The following is a 14862-nucleotide window of genomic DNA, read 5'->3' as shown; positions in this document are numbered from 1 at the left end:
TCCTAGTCCTTCATCTGCAAATAGGCCTGTAAGATGAGCAATTGCTCAACAATATCCATAGATTCGATATAATTTCATTCTCTAGAATAGCTTAGCACATACTATCATAGGGTGTGGAAAACAGGGCTTCCCGTCCGCTCAGCCGTACTTAACCCACACGCCGGCCGGTTAGTAGTTGGGTGGGTGACCACCTGCGAATCCCGGCTGTTGTATGTCCGTGCTCACACTTTTTTTGCGATTCGTTGGGTTTAGCGCCCGGCCCACTCCACCTTCAGGCCCTTCACCCGCCTTCACCCGCCTTCACCCGAAGCTCACCTGAATCGCCTGAACGGCCTGAACAGCCTGAAACCCACCCAGTCTAAGCTGCTGCCGCTGTACAGCTGACATGTCATAATTGGCCCAGAAGGTTTGCTGCTTTATTGGTCAGCCCCTGGCAAGCAACGTTAAATTCCAAACCATATGCCATGCGACTGGCGGGTTGGTCCGAGCCTTTAGTACAAGAGATCTTACGGATCATGTGTTTCTCGATGAACCGGTGTTCTAGCACCACCGAACCACTGGACAAGGGAGGAACATGTGCTCAGTGAGCAAGGTTAACCACTTCTTCGATACCGTATCCGATGATTCATGTCGTGTATTTTCTCCCATCGTTCCATTGGGACCCAGCCAGAGTCATCAGTGTAGAGCTGAGCCTTCACAACATCCCATAAATAAAGCATGTCTTGCACCACCTATTCATCGTGCCTTTCTACTCCTCTTCGGAAAATAAGAATAGAAAATTGCAGATGCTGATATTAAAGACCGTTCGCATTTGGTGTATCAACCATCAGCCAAACCCAATGTTCGATATTGAGGACAGGGGGGTTAGGTGATGTTGTTGAAATAGCCATCCCTCTTCAAATCCCTAGCGAACCAAGTATCCCAGTCAATCGAATTGCTCACTCAGAAGGAGCCATTTTAGTGGATCTTGCTGTCTATGAGGAAGGTATTTCCAGAGTTCGCCATGCCTACGGGCCCATTGACTTCGATCCACTCAGCGACCTTGATCCTATTATTATGGCTCAAGATGCGCACAGTCTCGACTCCAAGAGGGCCCACGGTTACGCACACTTATTCCGACAACACCATTTTGTATACGCAAAGTATCACTCCCTTGCAGCGATGCTTGGGTATAGGATCAACAGGATTGTGACAGATTGGTTTGATAATACTTTGGATGATGTGGACCGACGCCTTATATCCCTCGGATCCCAGGGCGTCTTTTTTGGGTAGATATTTCTTTGAAAGGCTGATTTGGAGGAAGGATGTGTTGCCATGAACAGTTATCGTATTGAGCAGCATATACGGACCAGAACTCCATTGATCCGATACAGATCTGTCGGGATCGTATGACATTCTTATTTTAATCCAGGGTCACTGCTGCTGCACTCAGGTTGTCTTGTTGACCTGACGCATCCGAGTAGACTGTAATGCCAGCTGCTGCTTGTATGATTAAGGACTCTTCCTGCGCTTTCTTGCGGTCTGGCTGAATGTCGATCTCCATGCAGGTTGGTCTTTGCCATGGTGGTTAAGGCTTTGGATCAATTATTTCCAGGGCTTGTAGTCGCTTAAGATCCATTGTCCGGAGCGTTTCTGCCAGAGGGAATCGGTGACCAAGTCCTACATGCCTACTGCGTATTTTTGCTCTTTCCACCGCTTTGCGGGCTGGGTGGTCACTTGGTAACGTACTGAGGCGGGCCGCTAATATTTGCGCACGTTGTGCCACACGGTAGAGGCGTAGTCGATTATTGGTGACACACAGGGTTGGTACAGCTGCCTCATCTGCTCTGGGCGGAGGTGCCTTAATCCACCTAGTGCAATATTAATCTGGGTTGCTCATTTCACTGCCTTCTGCACGTGCTCCTTCCATCGCATTTCCCTGTCAAAGATAACTGTTGTGAAATGTACAGGGGAAGAAGGGCAGAATGACACTGTATCAGCTATACGCACGTAGCCTACTAAGGAGCGAATGCCTTTTGCATGATAGGGCTCTTAATTCTCTTGCATTGCGATTGATCTCTTCTTCTCTGGATAGATAAAGGGGTAAGTTCCTCAGGGGTTCGAGTGTGCGAGCCAAGCCGCTAGATCACGTAATCCCATGGATTCGTATCAATAACCCCCAGAAGCTTTGCGGTGTTGGTGAGTTTGATGGTCTTTCCATTCATAATGATTTGTCCAACACCATGTTGCTTTTTGGACCTTGTTAGGTGTATAAGCTCTGTTTTCTCTGCCGCAAAGCAGGACCCAGTATCGCAGGCCCATGCTTCTATACGGGGTATATCCTCTTCCTGGATCTTGTGGATATTGTCCTCTGCCGAGGGCCCGGCTCGCCACCGAAAATAGTCGTCAATGTAGGCGGATGACCCTCCATGGTAGTCAATTGGTTGATCAACCAGATCAGAGTTGAAGAATCCAAATAAGATAGGGGATAGTGGGGATCCTTGGGCGAGTCCTGCATTTTCCAGGGGAGAGACCTCTGTTTCAAAGTCGTCAAAAGTGATGTTGGCGTATCAGTTCTCCATAAAGCTGTAGATCCATCCCTAGCCATCGTTGGGATGCCTTTGATCTGTAGGCGGGTGTCAAGGCTTACTTTGTTAACTCCATTGAAAGCCCCTTTCAGGTCAAATGCAATCAGTGTGACCACTTTTGATCGCAGCCACGCCCGATTAACTGCATTTGCTATCACCAGAAGTGGCTGTTCTGTGTTACGCCCTGGTCTACCTCCGAACTGTGTGTCTGGGAGTAGCTTGTATGTCTCGGCCCAGAAAGAGAGTCTTCTTGCTATAACCGCCTCCAGTATCTTTCCCAAGGTATTGAGCAGCGAAATTGGCCGGTACACTCCTGGTAATGAGTAGTCCGATTTGCCCGGTTTCTTGAGCACCACAATCCGAGCTCGTTTCCACCGGTCTGGGTAGCACCCCAGTTCTATCGATTTCGTGAAGAGGTGGGTGATAGTACCCCGGAGGTAGGTCCACAGGTGTTTCCATACCAAGGTCGGGATACCATCCTCTCCCGGGGCTGTTGTTCCTTTGGCCGCCTTGAGTGATCGGTATATCTCTAGCTCGGAGATTGGTTCCCATTCAATCTCTTCTTGGCATGGTATGATGGTTTCTTCCTCGGCATCTGCCATCTTGGGAAAGAAGGTAAGAATGCTGTGGCTTTATCTTGGTTCTCAGTAACCTCCTCTGATCCCACCTGGAGGGGAGGAATATTCGTATAAGGGTCTCGCGGGCGCATGTATGTTGCTGTTTTCCATAGGTGGCCTTCCTGGGCCTTGCCTAGAAACTCCTTCCAGTGGGTAGCTTTGACCTTCTCGATGGTCCGGGTCCACTCCCGTCGTTTCTGGCGCATATTATTGAAAAGAGCAGTGGTAATAGGGCGGTTAGGGCCTAGGGCAGCACAGCTGTCTTGCCATCTCCTGCGTGCCCGATTCGCCACAACCTGTTGGGCTTTGAGTTCAGTGGTAAACCATCGTTTCGAGTACGGTGATGGTTTCTGTGCTGGTACGTGTTGGTCTAGGACTGTTATTGTTGCTTCGACCAGTCGGTTGACTTCCTGGTTGAGATCTGTTGTAGAGTGGAGAGCTCGATCCTACGCTCGCTTGGGTTTTGGGGCTTTGTTATGTTCTGGCTGGAGGTCCCATTCAGAGTAGGTTCCCCGGTGGTCTGATCTATAATTGTCGTGGTAGAGCTGGCACCTGATAAGTTATGTAGTGTCATTGGTAAGTGCCAAGTCAAGGGTTGATGTCTTTCCCGGGCGGTTCTGTGACCAGTATGTTGGTTCACCTCGGGCCGGGCACCACTGTAGGCGGTATATCTGGAAGAAATTGACTAGTTCTCCCGCCTGGGCGGTAAAGGCATGGCTCACAGGGCGGTGACTCCATGCTGGGTGATGACGGTTAAAGTCTCCTGCTAGGATGAGCCTTGTAGTCCTGTCTGTTGTTTGGGAGTGTTTTTCAATGCAATTTTGGATCTCATCTAGCACTGATTCGACGGGGGTGACATCCGCTGTTTGGCGTGCATCTAATGATGGTATATAAACCGAGAAGATGAGGTATTGTATCTCCGCAGTCCATAATTTGATTGCCACTAGGTCGGGGTGGTTGCAGCAGATTTGGCGGTGTGAGGAGGTTGAAATTCTTTTATTCACGTAGAGAAGGCTGCGGAATCGGGTGGCTTCATCAGTGGTTGGGTATGTTGGTCGGTACAGTCTCCATGCGCTGTGATTCATATGGGTGCAGTATGTGGTGATTGATGGTTCTTGGATCAAAAGGAGATCCAGGTTCTGACTCTGGTGGTCATTAATAAGGGCTTCCATTCCTGCCCTGGATTTCTAGATATTCGGCTGTAGTAGACGTAGGTTTGTTGACATTATTAGGAAGAGCGCGGGTTAAGAGGTGTCATTCTCCTCTAGGATCTTCCGGATTCCTTGCGTCTTTTCTCTGTCCAGGTTAAAGTCCTCTGTCGGTACTCGATGCACCACGATACCGAATCGGGGTTTCACCAGCTTGGTATCACTTCCGAGCTCCTCCAGCCAAGCGGTATTGCTCCGCGCTGTCTCAGCTGACTGAGCATCTTGAAATCGGATTACATATCCAGTCTTTGTTGTACCGACGCCAGCTACCTGGGCGTCCTTGGCGAGGTCTGTCTTTGATAGGGCAGTTCTGATGTGTTGATTGGCAGTGACTATGGGTAGGAATCGGGTGAAGCTTCTTCTGTCGTTGTTATCACTGTCATCACTACCTTCTGGTCGTACGGTAGTGATTAGAACGCAGTTGGTCCCTCTCCGGGGTTGTGGGGTTATGATTTTAGTGTGCGGTGGGGTGTTTCCTGCGGTGACTTCAGACCATAGCCTTGGGTGTGGGTTGACTGCCTGGGTTTTTATCTGCTCGCGGAGTGCCTGGACTTCGTCCTGCAGTTGAGTGTTCTGTTCCTTGAGAGCTTGTTGCTCTGATTTGATCTCTCGGATTTCTGCTCGGGCGGACTGGATGGTGCTGGTTTGCTGGGTAATGACTTCCTTCAAGCTGCCGATGAGGCCTGCGATCATCTGGTTTGTGATCCGTTTGCCACCTTCTAGAGAGGGAAATTCAACCACTGGAATCTGAAGAGACTCCGCTTGGGTGTTCCTTCCCCGACCCCTGCGTTCTGCTGGGGTCTGATCTCCTAAACTATCTGTACATCTAGGCTGCTTATATCTCTCAATCTGGACATGTGTAGCTTTCCATAGAAGGTAAGAATCGTCTCGACGATGGCTGAATAATGACAGCCTTCGAACCTTCGAGATAGTGGTCATTTTGGTTGACAGCATATAAAACGGCACCTTTTAGGACGCCAATATCTCAAGCCATATTATAGTTATTCTTCTAAAATGAATCCCGCATACTATATGTACATCTAGAGGACCTGTATATTTTATTTTGAATTTTTGACATTATTTCTAGCTTATAACACAATATAATCTCAGATACAACTGTATTTCAAGTCCAAGTCCATGCTTTGCGTTATAAGGAACTACCAATTTTGTGAGGCCCTAAGTTTATTGTCTATATATTTACTATTACATCTACCGGATCAGGCTGGTGCTACTAGGGCTAGTGTGAGAGGATTGAACAGGGATACACAGATATTATTGAAGAGGTCTGATTGGTTCTGAATCGGTACATGTGGCTTGGTCTTCTGGAAAATCTTGTACTAGGAGTGAAAAAAAAAAAAAAAAAAAAAAACAAGATAAAGACCATACATACGTCGGACATAATCAGATCATCAGTGGAACCGATAGCATACCCCCCAGAGCATACGATGACATCTGCAGTGCCCCTACGCTGTTAACATCCACTGGAACAAACTGTCTTCCTGCAGCCGTTCTACAGCCACCTTCTCCAGCACGACTCTCATCTCAAATGGATCGGAGCTGGCACGAGCTGGTAGAATCCAACACACCCCCGGCACCTTGTTTTCCGGGATATCGTATCGTTGGACCTTGCCAAGCGGTCCAAAGTCAAGGTAAAAGTCCATCCACCGCAGATTCGACACGATGATACTATTTCCGTAATCGGGGAAACATGTGGACAGATCGTGGGATGCCGAGATGGTGCGCAAAATGCCTTGCATGTAGCTTTCAGTAAGAGTATTGACCTGTCTCCGGAGCGACAGGGCTATGTTGTAAAGGCACGCCAGCTGCTTGTTCAACGTCCCCGGGAGGTCCGGAGGCACCGCCGCCTTGGGAAATGAATTGGTATCGTAGGGGGATTCCACCGCTACCAGGGCATTGCCCATGTATGTTTCAGGGAGGCGGCACTGTTTGCGCACGTTCGCGGCGATGATCACCTTGGGCGAGGGAACGTGTTCAGGCACGGTATCCAAACGCGCCTTGTTCCCACAGAGCCCGACCAGGGCTGTGAGGATATCATTCGATGTCAGAAGCAGCGGCCTGGTATTACCGTCAATCAGAGGGAGAGCTGCCAGAACTGCATTACAGGCATCTTTCAGCAGGGTGACCTTTTCGTAACTGAGACTGAATCGCCGACTCGTTGGAACTTTACCGGGGTCTTCAGGTAGCTTAGGGTCGAGTGAAAGAGGAGCCAATGTCCAATTGAGCGGCAGGGGCTCCCCAGCTGCCGGATTTGCAAGATGGTGTCGAGATGATTCCTCCGCTCTCACACTGCTGGGCAGGAGGTTGGGAGATAATTCAGAATGTTTGCAAAGTTCCGCAAGTGCCCTGAGAGTGATTGACACACTCGTGCTGTCCAAGGCCTTGTGGTAATAGACCACACAAAGGATGATCCTGTTTTTTGTCACGTTGGCCTTGAAGCGAATCAACGGCATTGGGTCCGTGGGAGCCATCAGAAACGGAATCGGGAGATATTGCTGCTGAATGAAGTCGTCTGGCGAGATGTCGTCCAATTCTGGACCATAATCGATCTGGAGCATTGGGTATAGTTCCAGGAAGGATGAACTCACGGGTTGGACTTCAAATACCCCTTCTTTACCCGCTGCCTGGCTGGATGGGACGACCACCCCTGTCAAAAATGGGAAATGCTGGCCCAGACGCTGGACTCCCCCTTTCAGGACATCGATCCCTTCCCGGGAGGCGTTTTCGAGAGTGAGGAACATGAACATGTGGCACGGTGGAAGGATGTGGTCAAGAGCAGTCAGGTTGTAGCCTTCAAATGGGTATGGGACGCTGACGCTGGGCTGATTGGGGGGTGGGATATTGCCAGCACTGGGGGCTTGCGGTGTCTTGCCCTGATTCTCAAGTTCACTAATGATATCCGTCATTATGCTTGGCCGCAGCAGCTGGATGTCAAAACAGTCAGTAGAGCTCGTTCGGTGACAACACGACTTACGGTCGATGTATCCCCCAGCTCGTTCCGTTCACCCTCGAGCACCTTCCTCAAAAGCCGCCTCATGATCTTTCCCGATCGTGTTTTGGGAAGATCGCTGACGAAGAAGACTTGCTTGGGAATGGCAAACCGACCAATGGTGCTTCCGACATGCTCGATAGCAGATGTACAGAGCTGCGATCGGTCGGAATCGACCTGATCTTTCCTGCATGCAAACACATTCAGAGTCTCACCGGTCCTTTCCTCCGGACTGCCAACCACGGCCACTTCAGCAAAGGCACCTGGAAACATTAGTCAGGCCTGCAGACATCACGAGCCTGATCACGTTACCGTGGTCTAATAGTGCCGCTTCGATTTCACCTGTCGACAATCTATGGCCCGAAACATTGACGACATCATCGACTCTGCCCAGGATTCTGTAGTAACCATCAGGGTCTCGGACGGCGCTGTCGCCGGTCATCTTACCTTTGAATTAGCTTGTATATACCAATCGTTGAAATGTGAAACCATGCTTACAAAATATCCCCGGTAAACCTCGAAATAAGTCTTCATATACCGTGCATGGTCTCTCCACACGGTGCGAGCGATGCTCGGCCAAGGTTGTTTAAAAGTCAACACCCCAGTCGTAGCGTCTGCCTCAATCTCCTGCCCGGAGTCAGGATCGATTAGAGCTGGATTGAAGCCGAAGAAAGGCAGAGCAACGCTGCCTGGCTTGGCTGGTGTAATGCCCGCCATAGGCGAGAAGGCGTGGCAGCCCGTCTCGGTCTGAAAGTAGGTCTGTTCTCTCAAGATGAGCGTGATTTCACATTACGGACAAAGAGTGAACTTGTGTCGACCTACATCAAGGACATGCACCTCCTTTTGTCCCAGGACCTCGTAGCACCACTGCCATACGTTGGGGGCGAGGGGCTCCCCAATCGACGCGATGACTCTCAATCGGTCCATTTTCATGGCGTTGCCATTGGGTCTCGCCTTCTTCACCATTCTCAGGGCAGTAGGTGCCGTATAAAAGTGCGTCGCCTTGGTTCGGTCAAGAATCTGCCAAAATCGATCATAATCCGGGAAGGACGGGGTCCCCTCAAAGATGACAGTGGTGACCCCCAAAACAAGAGGAGTGTAGACGACATAGTTATGTCCTGTAATCCATCCCACATCTCCTGCGCAAAACATGGTGTCTGAAGGATGTAGGTCTAGGACATAATTTCCTGACACCGCGCTCCCCAGCAGATACCCGCCTGTGGAGTGCATGAGGCCTTTTGGCTTTCCCGTCGAGCCCGATGTATAGAGCATATACAAGGGATGCTCGGCACCCACAGGCACTGGTTCATAATAACCGGGCCACTTGAAACATTCCTCGTGCCACCAGAAGTCTGAGCTCCTCTCGGACCAGGGGATGGGGTTCCCAGTCTTTCTCAGGACCAGACACCGCACGGAACTGTTGTCGCACCCACTCAGTGCTTGCTCGACAGTGCTTTTCATGGGAATTGTTTTCCCTCCCCTGACATGTTCATCCACAGTCAAGACAACTCTCGAGCGGGCATCTTCCAGTCGGCCCCGGAGTGATGGAGCAGAGAAGCCAGCGAAGACAACGGAATGGACGGCCCCAATACGAGCACAGGCTAGCATAGCAACGACTGCCTCGGGGACATTCGGCATGTAGATGGTTACAATGTCGCCCTTCCTCACGTCCATATCTTTCAACACCCATGAAAGCCGGGAGACATCCCGAAGTAGTTCTCCGTATGTGACTTTGTCGGGTGCGTTTCCGGGTGTATCACGCTCGTAGAGCATTGCCACCTTGTCCGGGTTTGCGAGCGCGTGACGGTCGACACAATTGTAGCAGGCGTTTAGCTTAGCTCCTATAAACCAGGCATGGTCACCCGTTTCAAGACTCCCATGCTGGACTCGTTCAAACAAGGTCTCCCATTTGAGAGACGCCGTTGCCATCGCTGACCAAAAAGCATCTGGAAACTCAATAGATTTTCTGTAAAGACGAAGATATTCATCGAGAGTTTTGAGATGCGGGGTTGATGGGTGCTTTCTGCAAGTGATTGTTAGAAGCCCAATTGGATCCCAGCATGCAGTTCAGCCTCACAGGTGGTAGGAAATGGGAACTTCAACGAGTTCAGAACTTTCTGCTGGGGTCTCTTCAAACCTAACAGTTGTGAAAGCCATTGTGTGTGGAAGGAGTAATCAAAGTCAAAGGAACTTCTTGACTCTGAGGATGCCAGAAAGTCTTGCAAGATGTGTTGGGCTCGCACGGTTTCTCCGGTATATAAATACTTCCTCCTGAGCCATGAAAACAGGAAAAACAAGAACATCATTCAGGCTATCCACTGGAAGCATGAAGTGTCTTCTGACGTATGGAGTATAAGCAAGGAAACCTCGGGTTGAAGGGGGGAATGGAGGGATGAACTCTAATAGTGTGGTGGATGGAACATGCTCTCATTGACATCATGCATTAGGTGCCCATGCACGCTTCTCCATATCAACCTGGATTGAATTTGAAGTATTGAAGAAGTTTAAGGGATGCTGTTCTTACATTACAGACCAGAAGCCTGCTTCCACTAACAATATACCTCCCAGAAACATGAAAGTGACGGGTTGTAACAATTAAGAAAGATCAATTCGAAGTTAGATTCTGTACCAGCAACCTCAACCCTGCTTCCTGCACACTCAGCATGCTCCCCGATAGAGCCCGACAACTTAAAAAAATGCGGTTGGCTCAGGGAACATACCCACCTGTAGCTTTGTGTTTTTGCAATTATAAGCGAAAGGCCAAATTTGGAAATATCAGACCTTCAAAGAGTAAGTGCTGTACACGCAAGTCACGAGCAAGGGGAGAGTGACGTTGTCCGTGAGCCGTATCCATGGTGGCGGGACTTGGCTATAAAAGAAGCTCAAAAGCTTTACCTGGAAATTATCTCTCACATTCAATGCCAATTATTGCAACTCCAGGTTGGAAGCGGTTTCACCATGTCCGGCATCCAGGAAGAGAGCGTTTTTGGTTTTGATGGCCTTTCTATGGCAGAAACCCACCATATCGAGGCGGTCAAGGAATTGATCAAGGGCTTTCTCGAGAACGTCGAGTTTGATCGCAGCCGTTCACCTCCTAAAAGCCCCCCGCTTGAATTCGTCGTGTGGGTGTATTTCAGGAATTTGAACTTGGGCGAAGAGATTGAACGCGCGGTGCACAAAGTAATCTTGCTTTCCGTGACCCTGACAAACCATTCCTATGCATCACTTCCATTTGAAAACAAAGTGCTGTGTGCAATTCAGTTTGTATTTATGTTTCTCGTGGATGATATTGCCCCGGTCTTCATGGAGGAATTGCGCTTTTTCTGCCAGAAGTGAGTATCTTTGGTTGAACTACTTTTTGATACTAATATGTTGTTTTAGTTTTGTTCTGAATAAAGGCCATCAGCACCCCCTTCTCCATCATTTTGACCGGCACCTCCGGTATCTATCCCGCTTTTACGGCCCTTATTGCCATTCAACAATCGTCAAATCTCTTTTCGATTACGTCAATGGACGTATTATTGAGAATGAAATGGAGCAGTCGAATTTTCGATTCTCCCCTACTACCCGCTTAATGCCTATGTTTCTACGCACTAAGGTAGGGGCTGCTGAAATCTTGACAGCCTTACTATGGCCGCAGGCAATCTTTCCTGAAGAGATCTATCTAATGCAGTACTTTCCTGCCCTGAAGGAACTAGTGCTGTTTACGGATTTTACAAATGATATACTATCTTACTACAAGGAGTTCATTATTAATGAAGAAAAGGGGAACTTCGTGGCAAATTTGGCAGAAGCACATGAAGTGTCCCATCTGCAGATTCTGAAACATCTATCGAACTACACGCCACAGGTAAGTGATCTATATATTGCATTGTGTGAAGAGGTCACCCATTAAGAGTTCTATTACAGGTTCTTCACTCGGTCTACAAAATGTTCTCGAATAACCATATGCTCTTGGAGCCTGTACAGGATTTTGTGAATGGCTGGATTGCGCTTTGCACCGCACAACCGAGGTATCACTTGGTGGAACTGTTTGCCGACGAGAATTATTTGCCTCCTTATGATGATGATTCTTGAATCTTCAATCAATGCTTGCTTTGCGTCTTTCTGCATACACCGGTGCCTCGAGCGTTCGTAGTTACCAATTGAAATGGGCAAAATATAGGCATGTTAGGGGGGCAGCTGTAACGGGACTTGCAAAGATGTCACAAATGCAGAGGAATACAATCGTACATTCGAATCAACCAAGCAAGATCGAATCTCACTGTCATATGCACCGCCAATGCGGCAAAGATAATGCATGTCTCGGCCCAAGCATAGGCCTAGCCTCTAACTCATAGTGGTATGTAGGCAGCTTGTATAAAAATGAAACGGCATATGAGATTGTACGGCGTTCTTGCATGATTGTCATCTCACTACCTCCTTTTTAATTCTGATTAAAACCAGGGCGGGCTCCGGGAGGGGAGGGGGGACGCATGGGGAGAGTTTCGGTAGAGTTTCGGTAGAGTTCCGATAAAGTCGTGGGCTTGAAAAAGCCTATATAGACACAAGCGTTCATTCTGTTCTTTACTCAACTCGAGCTTAATCGTATTGTCACGCTTAATTCGTAATCAGTCAAAATGTGCAGACTCCCGGTTCGGTACAATTTGGGATGTCCGGTTCGCGCGCAAGACAGGCAGTAAGGGGTTACGGTATGTCGGCAACAAGGATGGACTGATTGCGTTGACTTTTGGCTGCAAAAACAATTTCATACTGGTTCTCGAGATACTGAATCTGGGCGGCTCCTTACCGAGTTTGATCGTCGTATTTTCTACCGCGCATAAGAAATGCACCACGAACCGGGTGAATCACTCACACTTCATCCCACAAGACAGCAGCCAGTTCTCTACAGGATAAGACGTCAGCAAATTTCATTCACTATTTATGGTTCTCTGTTAACCATGAAAAACAATCTGAAAACTTGTACTACAGTACCATTTCTGTTCCCTTTATGGACAAGTCTTCATCTTATTCGCCTGTGATGCAGAGCCGGGCAGAATATATGAGATGCGATATGCAGCAAGGTGGCTGCATTTGTATCGTACAGTGAAGAAAAAAAGTTGTCCACTGCTATGCGCATTAAGTTTTGCTTCCAACTGATCCCCTGACTTGCATGAGCAAAATGTCATAGCTGTTACCGATTCTATCTGTTGGCATAACACTGTTGATGCTAGGGATGGATCGGCTATGCATAATGCGGGTCTGATCATATTCGTCATCTAGATCCCTGTATCAATTGAACCAGACTTTTTATCCGAGAACCCACACAAGGGATATCCAGGACAACCGGTCAGCAGGCAGTGAGCGTATTTTGAAAAGTGCATCAAACAAGGCCTGTAATATGACGTCAGATGTGAGCTCTTCGTCTTGGATCATTGACGTGTACTGTTGAGAGCACAGAATCTTAGTCTTCCTGTCCGTGACTTTTTGAAAGTAACTTTATAAAATTAAAACTTCTGTCACCTCAGCTAAAATTGGTGTCCACCTGGAAATCGTTGTGCCAGGACATTGTTGCTAAAACCACAAACATGGCAGTTTCGGAGGGGTTCCAAGCCATGTTGCCACAAGTAATCACAGATCTCGAAGAGGACCTCACGTCCAGGAAAACGCCCAAGGAGCATATCGATCGAATTCTTCACGTAAGCTTTGGACTGACGTCTTGTGCATATGATATGCTGATGCTCTGTTCTTTCTTAGTGCCTACATACGAATGTTCAGGGCGGGAAGCTCAATCGAGGCCTCATGGTCGTCCATACCGCCCGTTGCCTGGTCCAGAGGCCCCTCAGCGACGAGGAGTTCCAGCAGCTCAGCATCCTGGGCTGGCTGACAGAAATGTTTCAGGCGGTGTACCTGATCTGGGACGATATTATGGATAGCTCTCAGTATCGCAGGGGGCAGCCTTGCTGGTATCGACAAGAAGGAGTCGGCTTGATGGCAATCAACGATGCGGCACTGATTCGATCATCGATATATATCATCTTGCGGAAGAATTTGCGCAACCACCCTGACTACGGCGAGATCCTTGAGCTTTTCAGGGAGGCTGCTTTCCGGACGGAACTCGGGCAGTTGTGCGATATGAATGTGAGCAGCGCTGACAACCTCGCCAGAATGACCCCTGAAGCGTACTACTTCATTGCGGAAAATAAGACTGCCTTTTACAGTTTCTTTCTGCCCGTGGCTCTTGCGTTGCGATATGTGGGACAGGCTACTGGTGAAAACCTGACCATCACCCAAGATATCCTGTTCGAAGTTGGGAAATATTTCCAAATTCAAGATGACTACCTTGACGTCTACGGGGATCCGGCTGTGACCGGGAAAACCGGAACCGACATCCAGGACAACAAATGCTCATGGATGATTATCCAGGCGATGGAGCACGGGGACCCGGAACAGAAGGCTCTCTTGAGCCTTTCGTACGGCAAGGAGGGCTCGGGCGAGGAGCGCCGAATCAAAGACCTATTCCAGGATATAGGCATGGAGGAAATATTCAGGGATTTCGAAGAAGCGAAAATAGAGACCCTGCGAAGAAGGATCAGTGAAACTGCGAGAGTGAGTCCACTGAAGGAGGTTTTGGACTCTGTTCTCTCTCAGATCATGCGGCGAAGAAAATGAGTACTGTCTACCTCTAAAATGCTAGTTATAAGCTTGATGTCGGTTGCCTTAATGTCTATTGAAGTGTTCTCATATCTGATAGTCAACTAGTTATGGGGCACAACCCATGGTACGTGAATCATAGGTCCAGCCCGAAAGATATTATGAAGCCTCCTCATCCGTCTTCTGCAGCTTCTCGTCAGCAAAATTCTGGTTTCCCGACAGCCCCCCTTGCACGACATCATTCCTCGCCAGCAGACTCAGTAGCAACCCAGCCAGACTCAGCCCCATGATGACCCACCACATCGTCGCCAGACTGCAGGCATACACCCGTGGATACTCACTCCCCTTGCACCTGGGCGGGAAACCCCTTGATCAGCTCATACGAAACCTCGGCTAGATTGCTATCCACCCGATAGGCGGAAGGGATGACCTGGGTGGAAATCGCGCGATTGACCTCTTTGGTCCATTAATTCTGGAAGATCACTCCACTGAGACCAACGCCAAAAGCGGTACTGAGACTGCGCGTCTGGACGGCGAAGATGGGCGACGGGAACGTTAACTAGTGTCGGAATCCATAGCTCGGAGTGGATTATCTAAATTGCCGATTGTTTTGTAATTAGTCATCTAGCCCCCATAAATTGCCAGAATAGGGGCTATACAGCAATTAAGACCTCTTTTGCGACTCCATTGGTTGAGCCATATGGCCACTCCACCCTAGGCTCTGACAACTTGTTAACTAGTTAACGTATTTCCCCACCGAGTCGGCCACCTCATTAAAAATCTACGCGTTTCATCGCCCTACTCAATTCAACCATCTATCATGCCTCCAA

The 14862-nt window shown here is 48.9% G+C and overlaps 5 protein-coding genes across 5 annotated transcripts; 2 read left to right on the top strand and 3 right to left on the bottom strand.

The window, feature by feature from the left end:
* Positions 1–2120: 2120 nt before the first annotated feature.
* KD926_004286 (reverse transcriptase family protein) lies at positions 2121–4269 on the bottom strand (the record flags this gene model as incomplete). The annotated part of the gene is made up of 4 exons (XM_053095114.1): positions 2121–2513; positions 2630–3169; positions 3235–3605; positions 3825–4269. The coding sequence occupies 4 exons, from the start codon at positions 4267–4269 to the stop codon at positions 2121–2123; spliced, it is 1749 nt and encodes a 582-aa protein (XP_052950183.1).
* Positions 4270–4428: 159 nt separating this feature from the next.
* KD926_004285 (cell division protein ZapB) lies at positions 4429–5331 on the bottom strand (the record flags this gene model as incomplete). Its single annotated transcript, XM_053095113.1, has 1 exon — positions 4429–5331. The coding sequence occupies one exon, from the start codon at positions 5329–5331 to the stop codon at positions 4429–4431; it is 903 nt and encodes a 300-aa protein (XP_052950182.1).
* A 524-nt stretch (positions 5332–5855) lies between these two features.
* Positions 5856–9556, bottom strand: KD926_004284 (uncharacterized protein; the record flags this gene model as incomplete). The annotated part of the gene is made up of 6 exons (XM_053095112.1): positions 5856–7334; positions 7385–7662; positions 7712–7841; positions 7898–8158; positions 8222–9422; positions 9477–9556. 6 exons carry the CDS (start codon positions 9554–9556, stop codon positions 5856–5858), a joined length of 3429 nt encoding a protein of 1142 aa, XP_052950181.1.
* Positions 9557–10357: 801 nt separating this feature from the next.
* On the top strand, positions 10358–11476 carry KD926_004283 (Trichodiene synthase; the record flags this gene model as incomplete). The annotated part of the gene is made up of 3 exons (XM_053095111.1): positions 10358–10731; positions 10781–11249; positions 11309–11476. 3 exons carry the CDS (start codon positions 10358–10360, stop codon positions 11474–11476), a joined length of 1011 nt encoding a protein of 336 aa, XP_052950180.1.
* Positions 11477–12966: 1490 nt separating this feature from the next.
* Positions 12967–14591, top strand: KD926_004282 (FPP/GGPP synthase family protein; the record flags this gene model as incomplete). Its single annotated transcript, XM_053095110.1, has 4 exons — positions 12967–13077; positions 13136–13987; positions 14141–14159; positions 14449–14591. 4 exons carry the CDS (start codon positions 12967–12969, stop codon positions 14589–14591), a joined length of 1125 nt encoding a protein of 374 aa, XP_052950179.1.
* Between the last annotated feature and the right edge of the window lie 271 nt (positions 14592–14862).

This window comes from Aspergillus affinis (assembly GCF_023601865.1).
Source record: "Aspergillus affinis strain CMG 70 chromosome Unknown NODE_207_length_36754_cov_85_093328, whole genome shotgun sequence".
In the NCBI taxonomy this organism is placed as follows: domain Eukaryota; kingdom Fungi; phylum Ascomycota; class Eurotiomycetes; order Eurotiales; family Aspergillaceae; genus Aspergillus; species Aspergillus affinis.
This window is presented reverse-complemented; position numbering and strand designations above follow the sequence as displayed.